Source organism: Leucoraja erinacea, chromosome 22, assembly GCF_028641065.1.
Source record: "Leucoraja erinacea ecotype New England chromosome 22, Leri_hhj_1, whole genome shotgun sequence".
Lineage (NCBI taxonomy): Eukaryota > Metazoa > Chordata > Chondrichthyes > Rajiformes > Rajidae > Leucoraja > Leucoraja erinaceus.
Window position 1 is genome coordinate 7,214,965 of NC_073398.1, and position 21,997 is coordinate 7,236,961.

Genomic DNA, 21,997 nt, shown 5'->3' on the forward strand with positions numbered 1-21,997 from the left:
CGCCCAACTCGCCCCGCCCCTCCCTCCCGGGTCAGTGAGTGACGGCCCTAGGCCCCGCCCCGGAACAGTGAGTGACGGCCCGGGGCACACGCCCCTCTCCTCGTAACTGAAGGCGTCGTTGCGCTTGACGGAATGCCCCGCCCCCCTCCGCAAATTCTGCGCGCAGCGTCGATCGGATTGACGGGAGGAAGCCCCGCCCACTCCCACGTGGCTGTGTGACGTCGTCCCGCCCCGCCAGTGTGTGGATGCGTGATTGACGGCCCGAGCCCCCGCCCCTCTCGCTGTCTGCTTGTCGGTGGAAGCCCCGGCCCCTCCCCACGTGACTGTCGGGCGGCGTTTCTGTTGACGGGAGATAGACACAAAATGCTGGAGTAACTCAGCGGGACAGGCTGCATTTCTGGAGAGAAGGAATGGGTAACGTTCCGTGTCGAGAGCCTTGTGCAATATTTTGTTGTGATCAAAGATCCTATAGCTCTGCTATAGAATCTTTGCTATAAGATCTTTGGTTGTGATGGCCCGGCCGCGTGTGAGTGACGGGTGAAGCCCCGCCCCTTCATCTCCACCCACGTGGTTGACCGCCCCCTCCAGTGAGTGACATATGTAGGCCCCGCCCCCGCGGGATGACGTGCGGGTGGCGTCGTGGCCCCGCCCCCCGGATGCCCGTCTCGTCTAGGATCGTTGGTCCTGTCGTTGTCGGGGTGTCTGACGGACGTCTCCATCCCGACCTGGCGTCCGGCCGCCCAGGTAGGCCCCGTCGCCGCACCGGTCCACGGTTCACAAACACCGCTGTGAATGAACCCCCCCCTCACCCCACTTCCACCGATGGAGAGGGTGCTGATTGATGGGAGGCATGGGCGGAAATCCCCGGGGTGTGGCGGGTCCATTTCCCCTCCATGTTTTGAGAGGTGGGGGACAATCCCCCCCATGTTTTGTGAAACATGTATTTTACAATCGGTTCCCCTCTGACCGCACGCTGCGGAGTCGCGGCAGCCGCATGCTTAGTCAGCTGGCTCAGACTCTGAAAATGTCATCATAAACGCTCATCCATTCCTCATACAATACAATAAATAGATAAAAGCAAAACCATCTTGGACTTTTACATTTTTTAAAAAGTTCTTGGGTTTAATGAGCACTGCAGAACGATTGGAGTCATTTATCACTTAATTCCTCTGAGCCAAAAACGTCACTATTATGGCTTGTTAACTGCTCAGATTCAGATTCAGATTCAGATTCAATTTTAATTGTCATTGTCAGTTGTACAGAGACAACTGCTCCTGTTATTTCGATGTGTCAATACATCGATATACATTCCTCAGTAAATATAATTTTGTTTTGACCTTCAAGTATTACTGACGCGTTCCTTTGAATAAAATTAATGGGAGAATTTCTTAAAACTGTCTGATGCGGGTATAATTACCATTTGAACTTTGGAGGCAGACAAAAAATGCTGGAGGAACACAGCGGGTGAGGCAGCATCTATATAGAGAAAGAATAGGCAACGTTTTGGGTCTCGACTCTTCTTCAGACACTTTCTGAACTTTGGATGTATTGGTGGATGGGAAAGAATTAAACGGGTATTGGAGGGTCATTTAGGGATCCGGTGGTCGTGCTGGTGTGCAGGAATAGCCCCTCATTCACCCATGTTATTTAGTAATTTTTACCCATCATTTAGGGATGCTATATGAATTTTTTAAAAAAGTATGTTTTTGTTTATTTTTGCTAGTTTATCAAAAGTTTATGTTTTTGTTAGTTTGTGAAAAGTTTATGTGCGTTGTTTTCTCTCCCTCTCTCCTCCAAGGTTAGTTCTGCTGTTTGCCTTTATATGTTCAATTTTATTTAGGGTTATTTATCACGTTGTAGCTTTTGAAAGATTTTAAACGGCTATCGGACCGTTCGGATGGTCATTGAGGGCTCCGGTCCGCGAGCATGGGCTTCCTGGTGTGCAGTAAGTTTTTTTAGTAATTTTTATTTAGTAATTTTTACCCATCATTTTCCTTAAATGATGGGTAAAAATGACTAAATAACGTAGATGAATGAGGGACTGTACCTGCATGCCAGGAAGCCCGGGCTCACGATCCGGACCCTTAACGACTGTCCGAAACCCGCTTAAATCTTTCAATGTGATAAATAGCACTGAATAAAACTGAAGCAAATAAAGGTAAACAGAAGAACTACCCTTGGAGGAGAGAGAGAGAGAGAAAAAAAACAACACACGTAAACTTTTCACAAACTGACAAAAACATATATAAAGAAACTTTTGATGGGAGGAGATAAAATTGTTAGTTGTCATGCACAATTGTGCCCCCCCCCCCCAATGTTTCAAAAGTGATTTCCGCCCATGATGGGAGAGGCTGTGGCTGGGAACTTTCTGTGCACCCCCCTCCCTCTGGCCCAGTGTTGGAGGGCCAGGGACATGTCAGTGTGCTTGATGGGCTGAAGGGCCTGTCGCAGCCCATCATCTATGGACTATCATCTCCTCCGGTCAAAGTGCTGAAGGGCCTGGGACATGTCAGTGTGCGGGAATAACAGGCGTGATGGACAGAAGGGCCTGTGGCTGCCCCGTCTCTTAAATTCTCTGACACAGAAGGCAGTGGAGGCCAATTCAATGGATGTATTCAAGAGAGTGTTAGATAGAGCACTTGGGGCTAACGGAATCAAGGGATATGGAGAGAAATCAGGAACGGGGTACTGATTCTGGGTGATCAGCCATGATCATATTGAATGGCGGTGCTGGCTCAAAGGGCCAAATGGTCTACTCCTGCACCTATATGTTTCTATGTTTCATCCTCTATGGACCATCATCTTCTCAGTCCAAAGTGCTGGAGGGCCAGTGACTTGTTAGTGTGTTAGAATATTAAGCCTTGATGGGCTGGACGACATCAGCAGGCCAGGCAGCAGCCATAAAGTTCAACAAAGAGGGTCTTGGATCCATGCCGTTTGGAAACAGGCAATTAAACACTCATGATTCCTTTTATTCCTCCTTCCTGGCATTCATCTCCCGCTCCTATTCTTTCAACAGGTACCAGATGTGTCACTCAGTCTGTCTTGGTTTCTGACCTAAAACAAACATTCCCTTCCAGCTTGCTGTCCGTTGCTCCTTTTCCTGCGGCTTAAATCCTATTTCTAACTGGCCTGTTCTGATGATAGCTGATTGATCCGAAATATTGTGTGTATTCTCCTAACGTTCATAGCTGTCCTACTAACTTACAGTATCGTGTTATTTTTAGTTTAGTTTAGAGATACAGCACGGTCTGAAGAAGGGTCTTGACCTGAAACTTCACCCATTCCTTCTCAACCGGAGATGCTGCCTGTCCCGCTGAGTTACTCCAGCATTTTGTCTCTATCTTCGGTTTAAACAATTATCTGCAGTTCCTTCCTACATAGTGCAGAAACAAGCCCACCAAGTCCATGCCAATCAGTGATCCTCACACACTTACACTATCCTACACATACTAGGTCAATTTACAATTGTACCAAACCAATTAGCCTACAAACCTTTGCAGTGTGGGAGGAAACCGTAGCTCCCGGAGAAACCCCATGCTGGTCACGGGGAAGAATGTACAAACTCCGTACAGACAGCACCTGCAGTCAGGATCCAACCTGACGATGATGTTGTAAGGCAGTAATGGCTCTGTAAGGCAGCACTTCTATCCTTATTTAAAAGCCGGGTTCCTCCAGCACTTTGGATTTTGTTCAAGATTTCAGCATCTGCAGTTCCTTGTTTCTCAGGATGTAAGTCCAGTTTTAGTTTTATTTGAGTTCTATTTTGTTTTTTTGAATTTTATTTCATTTTATTTTAGTTCTAGACTAGATATATTTGGATTTTGGCTAGCATGCCCTTTGCTCCTGTGACTCATGTATTAGCTACCGCAATGAGCGCAGGCCAGCCAAATTTGGCTTTAGAAGTGGGATTGATGTAAACATTTCCAAACGGAAAATTCCTACGAGATCTCAAGTTCCTTTTGTTGCTTGGTGAGCCAAGCTGGTTCCACAGAACAGCTCTCAAATGTATAAAGCAGAGAACTTTCCGGCTGGAAGGTTGAGTCAGTAGCACAATAGAAATTGATGACATTTGTAACTAAATGAGTGCAGTTTCCTTTATGGTAACTCAAAAATCAACGTGGCAATTCCCTTCCCCCTACTTGAATCCAATACGTTGGTTCATCTTTTATCTCTATTCCCTCCTTTCCTCTTCTGCTCCTTCCGTTGAACTACCCATCAATATGAGTCAGAACTATCTAAGTCATAATTGGCAGATTAGTATTATCCCCCTGACTTGTGCAGGCCATATATAGGATATTACTACTAATTTGGCTGCACATGCTGACAGAACTTGGCGATTTACACTGAAGGAGGCAATGGTGGCGTAAAAGAACGGTCTGGAATTCATCTAAACTAGGATCAAATAAAAAGTCAAAGTATCCTTTTGGTCTGAACGAAATGTCGGTGCCTTGCAGTCATACATTTAATAAAAAACAGAATTGTAATGTGATCCTTTGGGCTTGTTGCACCATTCACTGTAATGGCATCTGGTCTTTCATTTCATTTTCTATACCTCTGTGTTAAAATTGTTAATCTTCCTTAAATTTAGCTCCTCTCACATTCAAGCTATGCCCTCTAGTCTGATATTTTCCTGGGACAATGATTACTGTCTATCTATGCCTCTCATCATACTTTTGTCAGGTCTCCCCTTCTTCTGGCATTTCAGACAAAACGACTAAAATAAACGGGGCTTTGATTAGGAGATGGTCCCTTTCCACCTGTATCCTTCCCTTTGCCTTTATGCTTCATTCCTCGGTTTATCTGACATTATTTTGTCTCCTTTTCACCTCTCGCCTTTGTCTACCTTTTCTGCCACTCAACCCACTCTCACCCCTCCTTCTCCTGTATCCACCCATCACTTGCCAGTCTTTGCCCTGCACCCACCTCTCTTCCAGCTTTCTCCCCCCAACTACTATCAGTCTGAAGCAAAGTCCCAACCCGAAACATCCCCTATCCATGTTCTCCAGAGATGATGCTTGACCCGCAGTTACTCCAGCACTTTGCGTCTTCTTTTGTAAACCAGCATCTGCAGTTCCCTGTGCCTGCATTTTACAATAAATGTGACTTGACTTGAATTAGCAAGACCAAAGCACTTATCTCCATTAGACTTGATGGGCCACCTGGAAAATAACCTATTTAGTCTGGATGATAAGGTGTCTAGGATGAAATGGAAAAGATTTAATCGATAATGTTTTATGTGCCATTCCTGTCACTGTATGTCATGTTGTCACTTGTAGGCGGAGCACCAAGGCAAAATCCTTGTATGTGAATACTTGGCCAATAAACTTATTCATTCATTCAAACACAAGTAGAAATGAGGTCCATGGGTGAAGTGCCAGGGGTTGTTGGCTACTTTGGCCATGGCCTTCAGAGTCCGAGCAATGAGTACAGAACTTGGGTGGTCATGTTGCAATTATGTAAGACGTTGGTGAGGTCACATTTGAAGTATTGTGTTCAGTTTTGGTCACCATGTTATAGGAAAGATGGTGTCAAGCTGGAAAGAAGATTTACGAAGATGTTGCCAAGACTCAAGGGCCTGAGTTATGGTGAGAGGTTGAGCAGGCTAGGACTTTATTGCTGCGGGCGCAGGAGGATGAGGGGTGATCTTATAGAGGTGTACAAAATCTCAAGAAGAATAGATCAGATAAATCCCTAGAGTCTTTTTCCAGAGTAGGGAAATGGAGAACCAGAAGACATGGGTTTAAGGTGAGGGGGGGAAAGATTTATTAGGAACCTGAGGAGTAACTTTTTTTAAACAAAAGGTAGTGGGTGTATGGAACAAGCTGCCAGGAGAGGTTATTGAGGCAGGTACTATCGCAACGTTTAAGAAACTTTTAGACAGGTACATAGATGGGATAGGTTTAAAGTGATATGAGCCAAGCGCGGGCAGGTAGGACTAGTGTAGATGTTGGTTGGTGTGGGCCGATGGGCCAGTTTCCACACTGTATGACTCTTAAGTAATGTGTTCAGCAACATTGTCAATTGTATGTAGTGATGTGGAAATTGTGCATCAGACACTAGCCATGGTAAATGTATCATAGAGACTTTTTAAAATGGATTTGTATTCACTCAGTAATTATTAAAATGACCATATCTGTGTTCAGAAATGTATATTTTACGACACGATAAAACTTTTTAATCACATTTGAAATCTTTAAGGTGAGATGTGCAAAGTTTAAAGATGATTTGTGAGCAATTGTTATTTTCCACAAAGAGTGCCTGGATCGTGCTGCCAGGGGTGATGTTGGTGATAGATGTGATAGTGGCGTTTCAGAGGCTTTTGGATAGGCACATGGATATGCAGGGAATGTTGGGATATTGATCATGTGCAGCCAGACATTTCCCTGGAACGTCAGAGGTTGAGGGGAGACCTGGTGTAAAGTATGTAAAATTATGAGCGGCAGAGATAGGATAGACAGTCAGAACCTTTTTTTCCCAGTGTGGAAAAATCAAAGACTGGAGGGCATAACTTTAAGGTGAGAGGGGCAAAGTTTAAAGGAGATGTGTGTGGTAAGAGTGGCGGGTGCCTGGAATGCACAGCAAAGGGTGGTGGTCAAGACAGATGCGATAGTGGTTTTTAAGAGGCTTTTAGATAGGCACATGGATATGGAGGAATAGGGATGATATGCAGGCAGATATGATTAGTTCATCTTGACCCCAAGTTTGGCACGGGCATTGTGGGCCGAATGGCCTGATCCCGTGCTGTACCTATCTATGTTCTGTGTTGACATGGTGAAATATTGCTTTGCAGGACGCGAAGGTGTGTCTGTATTCTGAGTGGTGATTGTGACTCGGTTTCATGAATGGCTGACATTTCAGGTGAGTCAAGCACGCTGTGGTGTGACAGTGTTGGCAGGAGCTTTATTTTGGTACACGATTACAGCGTCTGTGGTCTTTGGGTTGTTGAAGGCTTCCTATTTTGGGTTAGATTTTATGGAGAGTTCTCGTGTTCACAATGTTTTCCCCACGAAGTAAAAGGGACCACTTCCACTGGCCAATTCTCCCCAAACTTGATCCTTGGGTACGAGCGAGTTAACCAAGATTTCTCACCATCACCACCTCCACCACCATCCTTGTCCCTTCTTCACGCTCTGTAATTCTGACGAAGGATCCCGACCTGAAAAGCCACAGGTCCATTCCCTCCACACATGCTGTCCGACCCACTGAGTTCCTCCAACGTGTTGCGTTTTGCTCAAGATTCCAGCATCTTCCGTGTCATAGAATGACACAGCACAGAAACTGGCGCTTCGGCCCAATTCGTCCATGCTGACCAAGACGCCCCATCTAAGCCAGTCCTGTTTCCCTGCCTTTGGCTCATATCCCTCTAAACCTTTCCTATCCAAGTTTCTTCAAGTGTCCAAGTTTCTTTAAGTCTTGTTACAGTACCAGCTTGAATGACCTCCTCTGACAGCTCATTCCATACACCTACAACTCTCTAATTAAAATATTTGTCACTCGTGTTCCTATTAAATCTTGACCCTCTCACAAACCTATGTCCTCTGATTTCCCCTATCCTGGGAAAAAGACTCTGCATTGACCATATCCATTCCCCTCATGATTTTATTCACATCCATAATATCACCCCTCAGCCTCCTGCACTCCAATACATAACGTCTGAGCTTGCCCAACCTCTCCCTGTAGCTCAGGCCCCCTGAGTTTTGGCAACATCCTCGTCAATCCTCTTTGCACTCTTTCCAGCTTAATGATTTTTCCAAACACAGCTGGCCAAAACTGAACACAATACTTCAAATGCAACATCATCAACCTCTTGTACAACTGTAAGAATCCGTCGCAACTTCTATACTCCATACCCTGAAGATGGCCAATACACCAACAGCCTTTTTTTAACCACCCTATCTACCTGTGATGCCACTTCCAGGGAACCATGTACCTGTACTCCCAGATGCCTCTGCTCTGCAACAATCCCCATGCCCCTACCATTGACTGTGAAGGTCCAGCCTTGGTTTGACTTCCCAAAGGCAAACCTCGCACTTTTCTGCAATAAACTCCATTAACCATTCCTTAACCCGCATGCGCAGCTGATCAAGATCCTGCTGTAATCTTTGATGGTCATCTTCGCTGTCTTCAATACCACCCACTTTAGTGTCATCTACAAACTTACTAATCATGCCTTGTACATTCTCATCCAAATCGTTAATAAAATCCACAAACAGCAACAGACCCAGCATCGATCCCTGAAGCACACCAATAGTCACCAGCCTCCAGTCTGGAAAACAACCTTCCACCAACACCCTCTGCTTCCTTCTATGAAACCAATGCTGTATCCGTATTTCCTGTGTCATCACCAGCATCCTCTCTGGCTGCGGCCTCTGTCCAGGCGACCTGCACAGCTGGGAGCAGCCATTCTACCTCAGATCCAACTGGCACCCTCCAGCATCCACTTTCAATAGCGTCTTCATCTTTAGAGATACAGCATGGAAACAATTATTTTGGCCCGCCGACTGCATGCCGACCATCCGTCACCATTCACACTAGTTCTATGTTATCCCACTTTCACATCTGCTCCCTACACACCCTGGGCAATTTTACAGAGACCAGTTTGCCTGCGTATCTGCATATCCTTGGGATGTGGGAGGAAACCGGAGTACCCGGAGGAAACACACCTGGTCACAGGGAGAGCGTGCAAACTCCACACAGACAGGACCCAAGGTCAGGATCAAACCTGGGTTTCTTGTGCTGTGAAGCAGCATCTCTACCATAAAAGGACATTAAGTGCTGCAGTAACTCAGCAGGTCAGGCAGCATCTCTGGAGAACATGGATAGGTGACATTTTTGATCCGGACCCTACTTCAGAGTTTTTCAAGTCGAAAGAACAGTCCTGACCCTGAAACATTACCTATCCATGTTATTGGCAACTTGTGTCCTTTTGTGTATTAACCAGCATCTGCATTTCCTTGTTTATAGTAGTTCTACCAGATTATGTTACATTGCAAATGATGGAGTAATGTTTGGTTTGCAAATTGCTTTGTATATAGACATGGAAGAAGAATTGGTGCTGATTGACAATGAGATGAAGGCCTTGGAGCTCCAGATACAGGAACTACTGGAAAGACAGCAGGCTCTACAGGAGAGGAAGCAGCGACTGAACAGAAAGATCAAGAAGCTGACGGGGGATGGTGATGCCAGTTCGAGTAAAGCACCAGGCACATCTCCAGAGGACTGGGATAAGAAAGGTATGGTGAACTCTCAGCAGTAAAGATCCTATAGCAAGCAAGATAGACCACTCCTTCAAAATGCAATGGGCTGACGTGTAGTACGCGGGCCTTTTTTTCATCCATTTCAGTAACCCGATCTGACTCGCGGTGTAATCAGCGTTGTGGGGGGACAGTTTGTGTTAATAAATTATGATTCTGAAAATGAGGAGAAGATTTTTCCCAAATAACTTTTATTTTTAAGAGGATGCTTCCGTAATCGGCTTCCCTAACCGGCTTCCGTCTCCGCATTAGTATCCTATGGGATCTTTGGTGCGGAGACGGAAGCCGGTTACGGAAATGGGGCCGAAAATTACCCATGAATCTGCCCATGACCGTACTACGTCTTTTTCGTCGAGTGATCTATCTTGCTTGCTATAGGATCTTTGCTCAGCAGACCCACTCTTGAATTAAGCCAGGAAGCAACGTCTTGAATGAATAACGGTGTTTTACATAACCCGAGGGATATCCAACCCTTCCCTTCAGTCAATTGTGATTTTAATGAAGGAAGTTGAAGTATATCTGCATTTTTGAATAGCATTTTCGATGTTAGCATCAATGAATTAAACACTCAACAGGGCATTCAGCATCTGCAGAGAAGGAATCCTTTAATATTACAGCAATGATCGCTCACGTGAAGGGTCCTTGTCATGAAGCTTATTCTCTCTCCACGCATGCTGCCTGACCTATCACCAGCATTTTTGGTTTTTATTCCAGATTTCTAGAAGTCCTGTTGTAGGTAGCGCGGGAAACGGGGTCCTGGTGTGTTTAAAGGGAGTGCAGGAAATATGATCCCGGAACGTTTAAAGATAGAGGGGGAAACACGACTTACGATACAAAATAATATTTATAAACTAAAACCTTGGTACCACCACCATTACACAAAATCACCAAATTATCTAAGACATTAAATTTTCAAATGACTATAATACAATCCTTATTGAGGATGTGTGTAGTGCACAGGAAACACGACTGTGGGGGTGTTTAAAGAGTGTGCAGGGTACATGCTCTGGTGTATTTACAGGAAGTGTGGGAAATGTGGTCCAGGAGTGTTTAAAGGAAGTGCAGGAACGCGGTCCCAACGTGCACAACGGAACTGGCGGAACGCAGTGCTGGTGTGTTTAATGGGAGAGGTGGGAATGCAGTCCGGGTATGTTTAAAGAGAGCCCAGAAAATGGGGACAACGTGTGCATGAAGAGAGCACAGGAACTGAGGGTATAAAGGGAGCACATAAAATGGTAACCTGGTATGTTTAAAGGGTGTACGGGAGCATCTCCCAGTGAGTTCTATCAGAGTTTCCAAATAATCAGAAGGCGGCTTATCAGAGCTTTACTATTCTTGGGGTAGTGTCATCAAAGCTTTCACTGTGTGAGTGTGCATGCATGTGTGTGTGTGCATTAGACAGTTACTGCTGGGGTATGGGGGGCGGGGGGCAAACAAAAGGAGGAGCGGGCGTACTTTGTCAGCGTTGTAGGTGGCTGCAACCTGTATATATTGGGTATACAAGTAAAGAATTTCACTGTGTCTAGTCACATTGGACAATAAAGTATTCCATTTCAGTTCATTTGGAAAATGTACTCATCCACTGTTATATCTCTTTTGTTGTGGCGCTGGCTAGATTTCCCATGGTCCCAGAAAGTTGACGAGACTCTGAAAAATGTCTTTGACCTGCAGTCGTTCCGACCTCTGCAGCTCCAGGCCATCAATGTTACCATGGCAGCGAAGGATCTGTTCCTCATAATGCCCACCGGCGGCGGGAAGAGCTTATGCTACGAGCTGCCAGCTGTCTGCTCCCCCGGTACGTTCAGTAATTTACTGCTCTTTTACTCAGAAAATGGATATCCCATTTTTTGGGGTGCAAGACCCAAGTTTGATCCTGACCTCTGGTGCTGTCTGTATGGAGTTTTCATGCTCTCCCTGTGACCACGTGGGTTTCCTCCAGGTGCTCTGGTTTCCTCCTACATCACAAAGACGTGTGGGTTTGTAGGCTAAACCTAGTGTGTAGGGGAGTGGATGGGAAAGTGGGATAACATAGAATTAATGTGAATAGGTGAACAATGGTCGGGCGTGGGCCGAAGGGCCTGTTTCTATCTCTCAGCTAAACTAAATTAAACTAAACTAAGATTCCATCATTTGTACCGTGCCAATTCTAGTCCTCTCAAAATATAATCACAAAATTGGCTGAAAACAGAAGTGGCGTGATAAATCTATTCATTGCCTCACTAACATCCTTAGGTTCCCAATGTTGGTCATTTCCCCCATCATGCTTCTCCACTATGTAAGCACTAGCGTTAAACACCATCGCCATTACAAACAGCACCCATGGCCAAGATCGAACCGGGTCTCTGGCGCTGTTAGGTATCAGCTCCACCGTTGTGGCACTGTGCCACCCCTGCAACAAAACAAAGAGATTCTTACTTGATGCAGCACAACAGTTTGTAAACACAGTACTCAATAATAATATAATAAACTCGCATTTTTAAAAAAGAGACGTACAGCTGGCAGAGCCGCTGCCTCTCGGCACCAGAGAACTAGGTTTGATCCTGGCCTCGGCTGCTGTCTGTGTGGAGTTTGCACGTTCTTCCTGTGACTGCTTGGGTTTCTTCCGGGTGCTCCAGTTTCCTAAAGATGTGCGGATATGTAGGTTAATTTGCCTCTATAAATTCCCCTTAATGTGTAGGGAAGGTGGGATAACATCGACCTAGTGTGAATAGTTGATCAATGGTTGGCATGAATGGCACAAAGGGCCTGTTTCCATGTTGTTTCTAAAACTAAAAAAGGGTTTAATATATATAAAAAAGCAACATTTTGTGCAAAAACATCCCCCAAAGTCCCTAATGCAATCAAAGCAGCTTTTAATTGGAGTTCGTAGCATTTAATAGGCTATTGATTGTTGGGAAGAAGTTGGTTCCTAAATCTTGCCCATTGATTACAAAGTGTTGAGGATAAATATCTCTATATAACTAAAGGTCTTCGTCTTGTTTGTGTGTATGTGTGCCAATCTGGTTAATTCCTATCATCTTCCAAACGCTAGGCCACAGCCTTCCCATTTTCATACATCCTACTCACATTTTCCCCCTGGTGGCAATAAACGTCTTCCCGTCACATTTCAACCTATGTTTCAGAAGTTATTAATCATTGACATTTTAAAAACAGCCAAAACCGCCTTCTCACAGACAGCTTCCAGCCTTCTCACAGTGGTGATGTCACAATGCCTCTCACCGTGCACCAATCACAATGGGCTCCTAAGCTGGCTGCCAACTGCCACAATAACTTCACAATGGGACGTTGCCAATGGCAGCGAGGTTGCTGCCCCTCCACCAATATCTGAAGGGGCTGCTCATCAAGTTCTGGTTGCATTCTGGTCCCTCGATCCTGGTGTTTGGGCACAAGGCAGGAAGTGGGGAGGGCCGATCGGAGAGGAGGGGGGAACTCTCATCGGCCATCCCTCAACCCCACACCCAATCCCTCTCCCCAACCCAACCCCCCCCCCCCCCCCCCCCCCCCCCCCCCCCCCCCCCTCACGTTCGGGGACGGGGCCCAACGGGTCCCACTTGGTCTAGTATATAAAAAATTACCTGGTGGGAAATAACACCTTATTTGTTTGATTAGGATTCACTTTGGTCATCTGTCCATTGATCTCATTGATGGAGGATCAACTAATGGTTCTTGAACAACTGAACATCTCGTCCACCATGTTGAACTCCACCAGCACAAAGGTAAGAGAGGGGTGCATTTATGTAACCACCTGCTTGCGTTAGGCCCATATCCCTCTAAACCTATCCTATCCATGTACTCGTCCAAATGTTCCTTAAATGTTGCAATAGTAGCTGCCTCAACTACCTCCTCCGGCAGCTCGATCCATACACTCACCACCCTTTGTGTTAAAAAAGGTTACCCCCCAGGTTTCTTGAAAATCTTTCCCCCTTCACCTTAAAAAAAAGTTCACCGGTTCTTCCTTCGACAGGAACATGTGAAGTGGGTTCATGACGAGATGCTCAACAAGTCCTCCAAGCTGAAGCTTCTGTACGTTACCCCAGAGAAGATTGCCAAGAGTAAGGTCTTCATGTCCAAGCTGGAGAAGGCCTACCAGGCGGGTTGCCTGACCCGTATTGCCGTGGATGAAGTCCATTGCTGCAGTCAGTGGGGCCATGATTTCAGGCCTGGTGAGTAACAAAGATAAAGTTAATCTGATAGGGCAATGTCAAATAATTCCAGTTCTGGTTTGTGTATCCTTTGATGGAGTCCATCTGACTGGGGAGGACCAGGGAGATTTAGTTTCATTTAGTTTGGAGTTACAGCATGGAAATAGGCCATTTGGCCCGCCGTATCCTCGCTAACCATCCATTACCCGTTCATACTAGTTTAGTTTAGGGATACAGCATGAAAACCATCCTTTCGCCCCATGGAGTCCATGCTGACCATCGATCATCCGATCACGGCAGTTTAGTTCAGTTTAGAGAAATAGCATTGAAACAGGCCCGTCAGCCCACCGGGTCCATGCCAACTATCGATCACCCATTTACAAAAGATAAACACAAAATGCTGGAGTAATTAAGCGGGTCAGGCAGCATCTCTGAAGAAAAGGAATAGGTGACATTTTGGGTCAGAACCCTTCTTCAGACTGCTCACCCGTTCACACTAGTTCTGCGTTATCCCACTTTCTCTTCCACTCCCTACACACTAGGGACAATTTTACAGAGGCCAGCTAACCTACAAACCCGCACCTCTTTGGGATGTGGGAGGAAACTGTAGCAAGCAGAGGAAACCCACACAGTGACAGAGAAAACGTGCAAACTGCACACAGACAGCGCTCGAGGTTAGGATCACACCTGAATCCCTGATGCTGTGAGGCAGCAGCTCTACCAGCTGCACCACTGTGCCGCCCTTTATTATTTTGTGATTGGTGGTGTTATTGGAAAAGATAATAAGATTTACTTTCTGCAAATTATGATTTAAAGGAGAACATCATCATGGTGGTGGAAGCATCCTATAACACATTGCATTCATTCAACACTTCCCAATTTTCTTTTCCATCATCTGAAATTCTTCATTGTTCGTAATTGAGAATGTTTGCGCAGAATTGTCGAATTGTTTGACTGCCTTGACCTGCTGAGTTACTCCAGTGCGTAAGATGGAACAGTATGCAAGAAGGATCTGATGTAGGGTTTCGACTCGAGACGTCACCTATTCCTTCTCCCCAGAGATGCTGCCTGACCTGCTGAGTTACTCCAGCATTTTGTGTCTATCTTCGATGTAAACCAGCATCTGCATTCACTTCTTACACACTGGAGTAACTCAGCAGGTCAAGGCAGTCAAACAACCAATGCTGTGTCTACGTCTGACTTAATTCTATGTTGCTGCAAAGTTGGCAGGAGGAACTGAAGATGAGGAGATATAATACTAGTAAACTCTTTCCTCCTTTTTCTCCAGACTACAAGAGCCTCGGTATCCTGAAACGTCAGTTCCCAAATGCCCCGCTGATCGGACTGACAGCAACAGCAACAAACGATATCCTGGAGGATGTGAAGAAAATCCTGTGCGTTCAAAGAGGCATCACCTTTACAGCTTCCTTCGACAGACCCAATCTGTTCTACGAGGTACTGGGAACGCTCCGAGATGTTGTGCCTCGGACAGCCCCTTGTGTTATTTGTAGTTCTCACATGACCAGAGTCTAGGGCCAGAGGGCACAGCCTCAGAATAAAGGACGTACCTTTAGAAAGGAGATAAGGAGGACTTTCTTTAGCTGCAGGGTGGTGAATCTCTGGGATTCATTGAGAGACGGCAGTGGAGGCCAAGTCATTGGGTATTTTTAAGGCGGAGATTGACCGGTCCTTGATTAGTAAGGGTGTCAATGGTTACGGAGAGAAGGCAGGAGAATGGGGTTGAGGGAAAGAGTCTTGTTTATGTTTACGGAAAGGAAGAAAGTTGGCTGATTGATGTCAAGCATTTGGAGGAATCTGCTGTCATGAAGCAAACAGCACTGTACCTTTGAGTAACCGCAGAATATTCTGGGCTGGTTTGTCAGTTAAAGAAAATCGGGTGTGGATCTGCATCTCATTGACTCCAACATAATCAGACCTGTCCTACCCAGTCATTCCTCCTTCTCTTCGCTCCAGTCAAGCAGAAAATACAATGCATATCACTAGACTCAAAAACAGCTTCTTCCCCTCTGTTAAAGAAGGAACTGCAGATGCTGGAAAATCGAAGGTGGACATAAGTGCTGGAGAAACTCAGTGGGTGCAGCAGCATCTATGGAGTGAAGGCAACGTTTATCTCTTCCCCTCTGTTATGAGACTTGTGATAAACTAGGATATTGTCCGATTCACCTCTAGACCATTGAGAACATTGGATTTTATCTCTGGAACTGATGTGCTACAATGCTGAGAACTATATTCTGCACTCTGTATCTTCCCCTTTGCCTTGCCTGGTCCCTTGGTGTTTGCATTAATGTATTGTAGTACCAGATTTAATTGGATAGCATGCAAAACAAAGGTTTCCATTGTAACTCAGTACAGTATATGTGACAATAATAAATCTAAACCTAACCCTAGCGTATACAATTAAAACATTTTTTTTTATACTTCACAGATCCGACAGAAACCAGCTCGTTTTGAATCATGCATTGAAGATATGGTCAGAGTCATCAACTCGCGTTACAAAGGGAAATCAGGTGCTTGTTTAAATATTGGGCCAACGCTCCCTTTAAACCCACCCAAGTCACGTTTCCCACTCTATCTTTAAACCCACCAGGGTCCCTGGTCCCCAATATTCTCTTTAGACCCACCCATGTTCCCATGTTCTTTTAAACCCATCAGAGACTTGGTTCCCATGCTCCCTTTAACCCCTCCAGAGTCCCATTTTCCACTCTCCCACGAGGACCTCTCCTTTTAAACCCACCAGGGCCTTAGTTCCCACTCTCCCATCAAACCCACCAGGGTCCTGCTTCCCATTCTCCCATTAAACGCACCAGAGTGTCAGATCCTGCACATCCGGTTGAACTCATCTGCATCACTCAAAATAATACTAAGAACTGTGTAACCCGTGAAAGAAAGTGAATTAAGAATGTGTCTAGTTTAATTGAGAGCAGCGTCAGGGCCTTCGGCCCACAGAGACCGTGCTGACCAGTGATCACCTCATACACTAGCACTTTCCCACACACTAGGGACAATTTACAATCTTTACCGAAGCAAATTAGCCGACAACCCTGCACGTCTTTGGGATGCGGGAGGAAACCAGAGCACCCAGAGGAAACCCCACACGGTCATAGGGAGAACGTACAAACTCCGTACAGACAGCACACGTAGTCAGGATCGAACCGGGGTCTTTGGTGCTGTAAATGCCACTTTATTAAAAAGAATGACCACCAATAGTCTGTAGAAACTGCCAATCCGGCACAACCAAGTGTTACCAGAGTTTTATCTTATCTGCCTTTGGACGAGATTGCCCCGGTTATAATATACTCCTTTATTTTTTGTAGCTCTTTGTGCCACTGCATTTAATATTGCTCCAAGCTGCATTCTGACTTGTGTGTACTGCAGTTTGAATTGTTATTTTAATCTGATATCTGCTTCCCTCCCACAAGGAATCATCTACTGTTTTTCCCAGAAAGATACCGAGCAGGTTACCATGAGCCTCGAACAGCTTGGCGTTGCGGCTGGCTGTTACCATTCCAACATGGAGCCCTCTGTGAAGAGTAAAGTTCATAAGGACTGGAGTTTGAACAAAATACAGGTTTGGTGAAATGAGAAAGATTGCTAAAGATGTCGAAACAATGAACTGCAGACGCTGGTTAATCCACAAAAGGACACAAAGTGCTGGAGTAACTCAGCGGGGCAGGCAGTATGTCTGGAGAACAGCAGGTGACGTTTCGGATCGAGATCCTTCTTCAGACCCTTCTTCAGCTGACCCGAAACAACACCTATCCATATTCTCCAGAAATGCTGCCTGACCTGCTGAGTTACTCCAGCAATTTGTGCTCTTTTGAAGATTGCTACAAAACCATTTTCCTGTTTCCCCCCCCTCCCCCGCCATCCCTCCCTCCGGCTTTACATTTCACTTCTCTTCTCTCCTTATTCAACACCCTTTTCAACTCTAGTCTTTGTCCTGCTAGTTGCCAATCCACCTCTCGCTTGTGTCGGAAGGAAATGCAGATGCTGGTTTAAACCAAAGATAGACTCAAAAATCTGGAGTAACTTAGCTGGACAGGCAGCAACTCTGGAGAGAAGGAATGGGTGATGTTTCAGGTCGAGACCCTTCTTCAGACAAAGTCACGGGAAAGGGAAACGAGACATGTAGGTTTCAAGGTCAGTTTATTGTCATGTACTAATTAAGGTACAGTGTAATTTGAGTTACCATGCAGCCATACGATGTGAAAAGCAACAAGACACACAGCCGCTTAAAATAAAAGTTAACATAAACATCCACCACATTCCTCACTGTGATGGAAGGTAATAAACTCCAATCTTCTCCCTCTATATTCTCCCGTGGTCGGGGCTGTCGAACCATCCGCAGTCGGGGCCATCAAACCTCCCGTAGCCGGCGATCTGCAGCCCTTGCGTCGAGATGATCGAAACTGCCTCGTCGGGATGGTTCACTCTCCGCGGCTTTGAGTTCCCAAAACTGTCTCTAAACAGAGACCACGGGCACCATGATGTTAAAGTCCAGTTAAAGTCCACGTATGGACTTCAACCGTAGACGATGCAACACCTGTCCCTATACCTCCTCCCTCGACTCCCTCCAGAGACCCCAACAGTACTTTCAGGTTAGGCAGAGGTTCACTTGCACATCCTCCAACCTCATCTACTTTATCCGTTGTTCAAGATGTGGACATATATCTGCGAGACCAAGCGTAGACTGGGCGGGCGTTTTGCTGAACACCTGATATCCCTGAACCTACCTGATATCCCGTTTGCGAAACACGTCTCCTTCCCATTCCCACACTGACCTTTCTATCCTAGGCCCCCTCCATTGTCAGAGTGAGGGAAATCACAAATTGGAGGAACAGCATTTCATATTTCACTTGGGCATCTTACAGCCCCCTGGTATGAATATTGATTTCACTAACTTCAAGTAACCCCGGCATTCCCTCTCTCTCCATCCCTTCCGCACCCAAGTCACACCAGCTTCTCATTTTCACCCAACAGCTAACAAAGTCCTGTTTCCCATTATCATCATTACTTTTTTGCATATCTTTAATTCATTGTTCTTTATCTCTCTACATCTTCCCTTTCCGTGGCTTTCAATCTGAAGAAGGGTCTCGACCCGAAACGTCACCCATTCCGTTTCTCCAGAATGCTGCCTGTCCCGCTGAGTTACACCAGCATTTTGTGTCTATCTTCCATCTATCACTTATCAGGCTTTGTCTCGTCACCACCTATCTTCCAGCTTTCTCCCCCCACTACAATCAGTCTGAAGAAGGGTCTCAATCCAAAATGTCGCCTCCCCTTTCCACAGATGCTGCCTGGGCCACTGAGTATTTCCAGCACTTTGTGTTGCACTACAGATATGAATATCTATAATATTAATATCAGTAATATTAATGTTTATTACTAAGGGAATACTAGCCAATGCCTTGAATTTGCGTGCCATTTAAGTGATGACATCTTTCATTGTGCAACAGAATTTTCTTCTATCTTATGAATTTATGAGTTTAAGGTCTACGATAATTACACTCAAGAGACTTGTGTATATACAGGGAATGGAGTGATATGGATTATGTTGAGGCATATAGGAGTTGGTCATAGCATCATGTTCGGCACAGACGTGGGCTGAAAGGCCTGTTTTTGTGCTGTACTGTTCTATGTTCTACATCCTTACATCTATTGTTATAGGCAATTCGTCAGTATTTCCCAAACCTGTTATTGGTCACCGTTGAGCTGTTGGTTTAGATTTTGTAGCCCCTGTGCCTTTCCTGGGACATTACACCCACTAACCATCAGTGGAGGTAGAGTGGTGCTTAGCTGGAGATTAACGCTGGGAGCTGTTCTGTTTAGAACGGAAGATGTGCTCAAATCCGCATAGGATGCTCTCTACAAGTTTTCATTGCAAATTGTTGCAGTGAGATGTGTCAGTGAAGTAAACCCCTCGTTACTATGGACATCTTTATAACGGATTTCGGATAGCGGACCTATCGACCTTCACCGCCTCCCATTACCGCCTCCGACAGCTTCTTCAGCCGCTTCCAGGCTGTGCCTGCCACCGCCACCACTGGCCCTTACTTGCACTCCGGCTGCCCGCGGGCTACGACCATTAACTCCACCGATCCTCGCCTCAACTCACCGGCATTCCGGGCTCTTCTTGAAATATCACCGATCCATGTTCTCCACAGATGTTGCCTGACTCGCTGAGTTACTCCAGCTCCTTATTTTTTTAATGTATTAACCAGCATCTGCAGCTCTTTGTTTCTACTGCTTATACAATGATGCTTTCTTACTCGGTAATCCCTTTCTCAGTTATAGCGGAAAATCGGCAATAATGGATAATCAATACCCATGGTCCGTTATAACAAGGGTTTACTGTACAGATGTTTCTGCGACATCCTTCGAAGACAGGAAGCATCTGTGATGTCGACACAAGGAACTGCAGATCGTTGAATCGTGAAAAAAATACAAAGTGCTGGAGTTACGCAGCGAGTCAGGCAGCGTCTGTGGAGGGAATGGATAGGCAACTTTTTGCTTTGGGACCATTCTTCAGCCTGACCTCCTGAGTTATTCCAGCACTTTCTGTTTTACATTTAGACAGGTACACAAATAGGAGTGGATTTGAGGGATATGGGGCAAATTTGTGGGACTAGTGTAGATGGGACATCTTAGTGGGCATGGGCTTGGTGGCCAAAGGGCCTGTTTTCAAACTGTATGACTCTATGACCATCTAACCTGCCACTTAATTGCGGCACAATGTCCACTGTGATACAGTTATTCCAGAGCCCATTTTTAAAAAAGTTGATGCACTTTCATCGGTCTGTTTTTGATTGTCAAATATCTTCTACCTCAGGTTGTGGTGGCGACGGTGGCATTTGGCATGGGCATCGATAAGGCCAACGTTCGATTTGTTTTTCATCAGTCCCTCAGCAAATCCATGGAGAACTACTACCAAGAGAGCGGGCGGGCAGGTGCGCTATCAGAAAGAAAGTGATTCAGGAATGTGGGACCATAGAGTCGAATGTACAGCGTGGAAACAGCCTCTCCTCACAACTTGTCCATGCTGTCCAAGATGACCCATCTAGCCCAGTACCTTTTGACTACATTTGGCCCAATAAGCACCAAATCTTTCCTATCCATGTACCTGCCCAAGTGTTGTTAAAATATTATTCTATCCGCTTCAGCTACCTCCTTTAGCAACTCGTTCCAAATACCCACCACCCACTGTGTGGAAAAAGTTGCCCCTCGGGATCCTATTAAATCTTTCCCCTCTCACCTGAAACCTACGTCCTCAGCTTCTTGATTCCCCTACCCTGGTAAAAGATTCTTGTGCATTTACCCAATCTATTCCCCTCATGATTTTATACTCTCTATAAGATCACTCCTCAGCCACGAGTTGGTGCACACACACATGAAAAGTCAGGGGCTTGAATCAAGAGTAGGCGTTTGGAATCTGTTACTATTGACTGCCATTGCTTAACCTGTTAGTGGCGTGAGCTGTGAAAGGTGCATTGAATATTGTATAATCATCAGCAAATGTGCTCACTGCTGTGCTAAAGATGGAAGGCAGCTCATTGATAAAGCAGCTGAAGTTGATTTAATTTGGGGATGCAGCATCGAAACAGGCCCTTCGACCCATCGAGTCCACGCTGACCTTCGATCACCCATTCACACTAGTTCTATGTTATCCCACTGCGTCATCCACTCCCTACACACTAGGGGCAATTTACAGAGGGCCAATTAACCTACAAACCCGCACATCCTTGGGATGTGGGAGGAAAGCGGAGCGCACGGAGGAAACCCATGCAATCACAGGAAGAACGTGCAAGCTCCACAGAGACAGCACCCGTAGTCAGGATCCAACCAATATCTCTGTGCTGTAAAGCAGCAGCTCTACCAGCGAGAACAGTAGACCCTCTTCCGAATCAGAATGCATAGTTGCCACATTCCAGCAGCATCTAGCAACTTCTCTGAAACGTCCGACCTTGACACAAAGAGATTCTTGTATTCTCACTTCAAGGCCCGATGTCCCGGCGGCATTGGATAGGTGAAGTAGGGGTGGGCCTGGCCCAGCGTGATGCCGTCGGCTCCTTCCACCGCTATTCCGTGCAGCTGCCGCAGGCTGTGCTCGATCCGATCGCTCACCCGCCTGCTGTTGGGCCTCCCGCGGCCACCTCCATCAACACCAGCGCCCGTGTCCATCGCAAACGCTGTGCCTCCAGCAGTCACCCCTCCGCTTCCATGTCCCTTTTCCCGAACCGATAAAGGAGGTCCGGGTCACTTTACGAGGGCACGGGAGGTAGGTTCACGCACTGTTCACAGCTGCCACATTTCCCCTTCACCTTCCACCGCCTCCAACCTTGGATCAGTCTCGTATACTATTAACGTAATGAGGTGCAGACATCCTTCAGTCAAAAGTGACTATTGTTAATCAACCTCTCTTAAATGATGTTTTGCAGGTCGAGATGACCTTAAAGCTGACTGCATTCTGTACTACGGATTTATGGATATATTCCGGCAGAGCACAATGGTCGTTATGGAGAATGTAGGCCAACAAAAGCTTTACGAGATGGTGGCATACTGTCAGGATTCGAAAAGGTA

At 45.9% G+C, this 21,997-nt stretch overlaps 1 protein-coding gene across 2 annotated transcripts in view; it reads left to right on the forward strand.

Annotated features, from left to right (window-relative positions):
• Positions 1 to 605: 605 nt before the first annotated feature.
• Positions 606 to 21,997, forward strand: part of recql (RecQ helicase-like) — a 30,664-nt gene continuing 9,272 nt past the window's right edge. Inside the window, exons 1-11 of one of the 2 annotated variants that reach the window (XM_055652868.1) lie at positions 613 to 744; positions 6,794 to 6,861; positions 9,039 to 9,236; positions 10,873 to 11,052; positions 12,867 to 12,973; positions 13,222 to 13,420; positions 14,688 to 14,854; positions 15,846 to 15,927; positions 16,840 to 16,988; positions 20,250 to 20,367; positions 21,856 to 21,994. In XM_055652868.1, the coding sequence (XP_055508843.1) occupies positions 6,846 to 6,861; positions 9,039 to 9,236; positions 10,873 to 11,052; positions 12,867 to 12,973; positions 13,222 to 13,420; positions 14,688 to 14,854; positions 15,846 to 15,927; positions 16,840 to 16,988; positions 20,250 to 20,367; positions 21,856 to 21,994 (1,355 nt within the window). In that variant the 5' untranslated portion in view covers positions 613 to 744; positions 6,794 to 6,845. Of the gene's footprint in view, positions 745 to 6,793; positions 6,862 to 9,038; positions 9,237 to 10,872; positions 11,053 to 12,866; positions 12,974 to 13,221; positions 13,421 to 14,687; positions 14,855 to 15,845; positions 15,928 to 16,839; positions 16,989 to 20,249; positions 20,368 to 21,855; positions 21,995 to 21,997 lie in introns of both variants that reach the window. The other variant, XM_055652867.1, reaches the window with a different exon arrangement.